The sequence below is a fragment of the Phaethon lepturus genome, unplaced genomic scaffold (genome assembly GCF_000687285.1).
Source record: "Phaethon lepturus isolate BGI_N335 unplaced genomic scaffold, ASM68728v1 scaffold48976, whole genome shotgun sequence".
Lineage (NCBI taxonomy): Eukaryota > Metazoa > Chordata > Aves > Phaethontiformes > Phaethontidae > Phaethon > Phaethon lepturus.
In genome coordinates, this window is record NW_010547853.1 from 318 (window position 1) to 7508 (window position 7191).

General features: G+C 35.8%; 1 protein-coding gene across 1 annotated transcript in view; it reads left to right on the forward strand.

Annotated features, from left to right (window-relative positions):
• Positions 1-6940, forward strand: part of SPATA5L1 (spermatogenesis associated 5-like 1) — a 7150-nt gene extending 210 nt beyond the window's left edge. Inside the window, exons 2-9 of the mRNA XM_010289758.1 lie at positions 1-880; positions 2025-2210; positions 3490-3648; positions 4174-4383; positions 4813-5040; positions 5153-5287; positions 5978-6103; positions 6788-6940. Coding sequence (XP_010288060.1) covers positions 1-880; positions 2025-2210; positions 3490-3648; positions 4174-4383; positions 4813-5040; positions 5153-5287; positions 5978-6103; positions 6788-6940 — 2077 coding nt within the window. The remainder of the gene's footprint in view (positions 881-2024; positions 2211-3489; positions 3649-4173; positions 4384-4812; positions 5041-5152; positions 5288-5977; positions 6104-6787) is intronic.
• Positions 6941-7191: the final 251 nt, after the last annotated feature.

The window sequence follows — 7191 nt, forward strand, 5'->3', positions numbered from 1 at the left end:
GGATGGGTACCTGCAGGTTGATCTGACCTGCAGAACCGCGGGTGTTGCTGCAGGGGACCTAAAGGGTCTCACGCTGAATGTCGGCCAGCTGAAGCTTCTGGCCTATCGTCAGTTGAAGAAGGCGACCGTGAAATTGGTCCTTAAGAGCTCTGCACTGAAAAACTCGACTCCCAGAGCAGTGTTGCAGGAGACCATCAGAGAACTGCTACGAAATGTTTATGTTTCACTTCATTATGTTGTAACTGTTGCCCCAAATCTTGAAAATCCCGTGGTGTATATTGAAATACTGTCCATAGACCCTTTGATGGATGAAGCTGGACTGATAACACCCCAAACAAGTATAAAAATTAAGGAGGTGGTCACTTTTGAATGGCACAGACATCTCTCAGAAGACACTGCAAAAACTTCAATTGCGGGACTAGATGATGTGCGAAAGTCTTTGAAAGAAATGGTTTATCTGCCTTTCTGCTTTCCAAAAACTTTTAAGAAGCTGGGGCTATCTGTCCCTAATGGAGTGCTATTAATAGGTCCCCCAGGTGTAGGGATAGCAAAAGAAGTGGGTGCGTACCTGTTTTGCATCAGTGGCCCAGACCTGTATGGTTCAAGACCAGGCGAAAGTGAAGAGAATTTGCGAAGAGCCTTTGAAAAGTGCAGAGCAATGTCATATGAAGGCCCAACCATTCTCTTTATTGATGAAGTTGATTCTCTATGCCCAAAGAGAGGAAGTTCAAACACTGCTCCTGAAGATCGTATTGTTGCTCAGTTGCTAACGCTACTGGATGGTGTAGGTAGTGAGGGTAAGATGGTCGTTATAGCAGCAACAAACAGGCCTGATGCCTTAGACCCTGCATTAAGAAGACCTGGCAGATTTGACAGAGAGGTAGGCAAACTCTGTTATTCTTGTGCTCTCTTTTTTCTGTCTCTCTTTGAGGTGGAGCAGGGGGCAGTTAATAAAGTAATTTTTTTTTTGGTGTCTGCTAATCATGTTTCATAGTGGGATTCTACAGGCTTGAGACATGTATCCTGTTTCTTTCTGCAGCTTGCTGCAGCTTGGGTAAGGTAGGGAGCACATTTTACTTAGGAAACTGAGAGCTCCAAATACTTGAAAATGGAAAAGGGGAGTCTTTATGTTTGTTTAACATAAAGATGTGGACCTGTTCTTGAGGGTTTTCTTTTGCTTACAAATGCGTAGCATTACAGACTTAGATTTTTCTCATTTGAATTCTAGATTGAAAAGGTGTGCCTCTCTCCTTAAGTTTATTGTGACAGAGAACTCGTAACCTGTTGTGTCAAAAATTCTATTCAGATTTCAGTAACAGAGGCTAGGTCTACTCTGGAAAGCTTCTGCTAGCCTAATGGTCAGAAGAAGAAAGAACATATGTAGTTATGCAGCACACAATGCTTTTACTTGTGTTGTTTATTTTGTTGACTAAATGCACTCCTGGGTCATCTAGTTTAGTCAAATTCTTTAATGTTCTCACAATTATAATTTTATTTTCCATGATGTATAGATTGTTGAGATATATTTTATGGTGGTATTTTACCAAGGTTTTAATGATGTATGAATGCTTATCTAAATTTTTTTTTCTTTTGGATGCATCTAATTCAGCTGTTGTGATGCAAGGAAATTATTATTTCAGTGTTATGTTTTTTGTTGAAATTACCTTAAACTAGGACTTGAGGGACACTAGCTGACACTGTCTTATGAACAACTGTTTATACAAATGCTGTTCAGTTGGAAAGTCTGTGTAAATGAAGGGTGTTTTAAATATTTCTTATTTGTATAGTGCAGGTAATAAGTTTCTTGTCAAATTCTTTAGTTGCAGTGTAAATATATGTGTGTGTATATATATTTATTGACCTTTAAAGGTCCCTTCCAACCCAAACTATTCTGATTCTAAATCTTTAGTAAGCAGTATAAACAAGAGAGAAACTTGCTTGCCCAGGTCTGTAAAATAAGAGGAATATAGCAAAATATTTACTTAAGTAAACTTTAAAATTTTTGTTTATTATATTTGGTTTAGGTTATTATTGGGACACCAACACTTACACAAAGAAGATCCATCCTGCAGTTGCTTACATCTAGTATGCCAATTTCTGCAGATGTTGATTTGGTTAAACTGGCAGAAATGACAACTGGGTATGTTGGAGCTGACCTTACAGCGCTCTGCAGAGAAGCTGCTATGCAAGCTGTGTTCCACAGCTCTTTGGTATGGTTGCAAATTAGTCAGGAAGAATGTCATCACTAATATGTACCACCTTTTCCTCATTAATGCTCGGCTTTACTTGAAAAGCTCAAGAAGTTGAACTCACAAATAAAGATACTGAAAAAGACAGAGTGTTTTATAAATGTAAATACACCATTTCACTAGTCCAGTTCTCACCTGAAAAGACTCTTTTCTCCTTTCTGGAAGGAAAATCCTGCCAAAAGTTTTTATCCTCATTGTTAATATGTTTTAGGATTGTGCAAAGCAGAGATTTTAGTCTTTTTTGGCAAACTGAACTATAATGTCCACCAAAGCTCTCTCGAAGCTATCAGCGATTTAGACTTATTAATAATTGCAAATTAAAGTTTAGGTTGACACGTAAATATATAACTGCTAGTGATAATAACTATTATAATTTGGGTTGTATGGCTAGATACAACATTGTTATTGTCACAAGGTATACAATTGCCCGGTGTGCAGAAGTTTAACTTCTTGGATATTATAGATCCGGAATTAGAGAATTGCTATTTCTTCACATTCTTTCTATGTATTCTGACTTTTACAAGAATTGAGGTATATGTTTGCTGTGGTTTTTCATCTGGAATGGCTGAGCAGAAGTTTAAAGCCTGATCTGCAAAATTTCCAGACTCAGAGCATCTACAGAGAATGGTAGAACCCTCTGTCTTCACTTGGGTAGAAAAAAAGAGATCATTGTATTTCTACAACTTCCATCTCCTCCAGATACCTTACAAATACTGAAAGTAATAAACAAAATAACTTGAGTTTGTTATCCCAGAAGGAAATAGAAGGACAGATGAAAATAATAAGTAGATGGCCTGTTTGCCTTGAGAACTGCAAGCTCCTTTGCAAAATAAATCTTAGTTCTGGTACTGCATCTGTAGTTTAATAATGGTATTTTCTAGACTATTTGAGATAAAGCACCTTAACTTTCTCCAGTAGTTGATGAAAATGGATTTAGAACATTTTTATTTGTATTCAAGAGAATCTAGTAATGGGGGTGTGGTAACCCTGAAACTAGCAACCATTTGATTTAGCAGATTGCTGTGTTGTGGAGCTCTAATTTAGCGAAAAACAGTAGTAGTGTGTGAAACATTAATTTCTGTTAAAATTGTTTTTTCCTGCGTAAAAACTTGCCATTAAAGAGGTAGGAATTTGCTGCTTTATTAGCTGCACTTGGCCTTTTGTGAAGTGTTTTGCATACTAATACAGCATTATAAGTTATGTAAAAATATTGTTAATATGCTCTATCTGGGTTTCTCAGGATTCAACTGAAATGGTGGTTAACATCGCAGATTTCCAAGAAGCTTTTAAAAAAATTCAACCGTCGTCTTTTCGAAGTGCAATTGGACTAACAGAGTGTAAACCTGTTACTTGGGAGCAAATTGGTGGTCTTGAAGATGTGAAATTAAAGTTAAAACAGGTGATGTATAAAATACATTTAGATAAACAACTAGTTTCTAATAACCATGTCCTCGAAGATATGCTGTATGCTACATTATAGAAATGAAATCTCTTGCAAATTACCTGATTATAAATTATATTTTGAACACTTCTTATACTACATTAAGTTACTACAATGTTTGTGAGTTAGAAATCTTCCAGTCACAAGATATCACCACCAAGTGTAATACCATGTGAAAATTAGCACACGCTTTCCAGTAGCTGAAAAACACTTAATTTGCAGCCAGATAATTTGTCCATTCCTGAATTGTAGCCAGAGCTGGCTCTTGCATATCATCTATCGAGGATTGCCTTTTGTTCTGTTTGAGACTGAGAGGAAACTTTAAGGGGAGCGTTATATGAAGGAGGACCAAATTAGTATTCTCTGATTTCAATTTAATGTTTGTACTAAGGAGAGGAAATAATGCACTCAGCAATTGTATTGATTGCCTATGAACTCTAGTTCTGTTACTAAGAATTTCATCCCTTTTTTATGTATTGACAGAGTATTGAGTGGCCCATGAAATTTCCTCAGGCGTTTGCTAGGATGGGCCTGTCTCATCCAAAGGGTATTCTTCTCTATGGGCCATCAGGGTGTGCCAAAACCACACTGGTGAAGGCTGTGGCCACAAGTTGTCATTGTTCCTTTCTCTCTGTAAGTGGTGCTGACCTCTTCTCGCCTTATGTTGGAGATTCAGAGAGGATTTTGTCTCAGGTAGAGTTTTTAATTTGTGTAAGGGCTATAGTTTAATTTTTGCTCCATTTTTGTGAAGTACTAGTAAGGCCTAAATTTTGTTATAGAAAAGATAATAGTTAAAGCTGTCATCTGATTATTAAAGAGAAATGGCTTACAGATTCACATTTATATAAACTGAGAATCTAGCCCTAAAATGATACCAGTCTTAAACTTTGAAAGTATTTCTACCCTATTGTTTCCAGCTCACTTAAGAATTTAAAGAAGCAGCATTTGCCTATAGTAAATGTAAGCCTAAAGTAAATGTAATGTGGCTCTCATGAATCTTTATGAATGTATCTTTAAAGTTAAGTAAGTAAAATACAGAGTATATGGAAATAGGTGTTTTCACCTTACCTGATAGAATGTATGCATTAATGTTTTACTTTCTTAAATTTTTTTTTTTAAAAGGTTTTTCACCAAGCAAGAGCAAATACTCCGGCAATAATATTCCTAGATGAGATTGATTCTATCTTAGGATCCCGGTCACGCTGCAGAACTGGCCATGGTGTCTCTGAGCGGGTTCTTTCTGTTCTTCTCAATGAGTTGGATGGTATTGGGCTGAAAGTCACAGAAAGAAGAGGAAGCAAACTACAGCTTGAGGGTCAATGTCAAGAACAAAGAGATGAGGAGAGAGAGGTATTTATGTTCCCTTTTCTATATAGGAAGAATGGTAAATGCTGTCCAGTTGTTCCAAAAATATCTGTCTAAACTATGTTGCACTAATTTGTTTATATCATCTCTTACTCAGCTAGAGTTTCAGGAAACTTTGAACAAAGATTTCATGGTAGTTGCTGCAACGAATAGGCCAGATATGCTGGATGATGCCTTATTGCGTCCTGGAAGGCTAGACAATGTGATCTATATTCCACCTCCAGATCTGAAGGTGATGTATTACAAATTCATACGTGGCTTTAAATGGAGAGATGCTAAATGCCAGCATACTTTAAGAGCAAAGGGGACATATTCCTATAGTGTATATATATATAACAACTGGTGGATGACTCACTGAAGATCAGTCGCCAAACTCAAGGTACAATGAAGAAGTTTAAAAGGAATAATTATATTTATAATTTTAAACCCAGTTACATTTTAACTGATGTATGTAGTTTTACTATTGTGTGTGGAAGATAGACAAAATCTGGAATAACTCTGTATTTACAAAATGAAGCTACAGTTTAGGAAGTACCATAACAAATTGACTGTCCTTGCTTCAAATCATTCTTGTGCCGTGTTCCTAAGGGCAGTATAGCTACTTGTCCTGAGCTTCTGCAAAAAAAAAGAGTTGACTCAAAGCAGGCCAAATGTGGACTCTTCAGTCTAAAATACCGTGTTTTCGTGTAGCAATGAGTAACTGAGTAACAGACTTTAATATATGAGCTAATACTTACTCTTGTGGTTATGTGGTTATCTCCATTAATGGCATTTTATTCACTCATCCACCAAAAACATGTAGTTTTGGTACTCTTCTGGATTTTCCTTAGTTCTAATTTCAGATTCTGTACTGCTTTGTAAATGGATTAGTTATTGGGTTGTTTGGGTTTTGTTTTCTTACATATTATGCTCCAACTTACAGGGAAGGCTTTCTATTTTGAAAATCTGCACAGAAAAAATTCCATTAGATACTGATGTGTCATTAGAAGATGTGGCAGTGCTAACAGATCTCTTCTCTGGAGCCGATATTGAAAATCTGTGCAAGGAGGTAAGAAATATTCATGGTTAATCAGTGAAATAAACTGTAAATGAAGCCTGTAAATGAAAAAAAGAGAGCTAACTCATAGATGTTACCAAGCCATCTATAGTACCTATTCTTTCATAGTTTGTAATGAAAATATAAAGAGAACGAATAAAACGGAAGAACTGAACAAGGGTTAATTCTTTAAAAAAGACAAATAAGAATAAAGGCTTTCTCTAACAGCTTAGTAGAAGTTAAGGAACTGTACTACCCTTTGTTTCACATGGCCTTTTCTAAAGCAAGCTCACATCTAGATGAACTGTATTTTGTGTACTGCAAGCAACTGCAGCATTTTTAGCTGAAATTAGCATGTCCTGTCAAGGCTAGAGAGGAAAAAAAAAAAAAAGAGAAATGTAAGTATTTGAGATAAGTTATATAAAAGAGAGAAGACTAGGAAGAAAATAGAAATTGATAAGTGATCAAAGATATCTTGTCTAATCCAGACAAGTGAATGGAAAAAGTTACAGTAATCTTATTTGATGTTTATCTATTGTTAAATAACCATAAATTATACAATGCTGTTTTCAGATGCTTTACCTGAAAACACCTTTGGTTTAATGTAAAATACTTTAGAATACTTACAATAACTTCTTTGCAACTTAGAACATAATAAACACTTCAAGTTGTTTCTTTTTTCTTTTTCTTTTAAAGGCTGCTTTGTTGGCATTGCAAGAGAATGGACTTGAAGCAACTGCTGTAAAACATGAACATTTTGTAAAATCGTTGAGGACTGTAAAACCATCCTTAAACATAAAAGACTTGGAATTTTATGAAAAATTTTATAATGAGGAATTAGCTTCTTGAATCAAAAAGGAGTGATATGGCATAGGTATTTTTAAATACATTACAAAGACTTTGCAATGTCTTACATCTCGCCTGCTTTTTGATAGTGTACTTACTGTAGTTTCCAGTTTGTATGAAATACAGTAAAATTTCACTTGTGAAAAGTCTGATCTCAGTAATGAAGAATAAATTAAAATCTTGTTTGCTTTGGCTAGCTTTCAATCTGGTGAAAGTAATTGAGATACATAGATAACGCACTGTGGAGCAGGTCA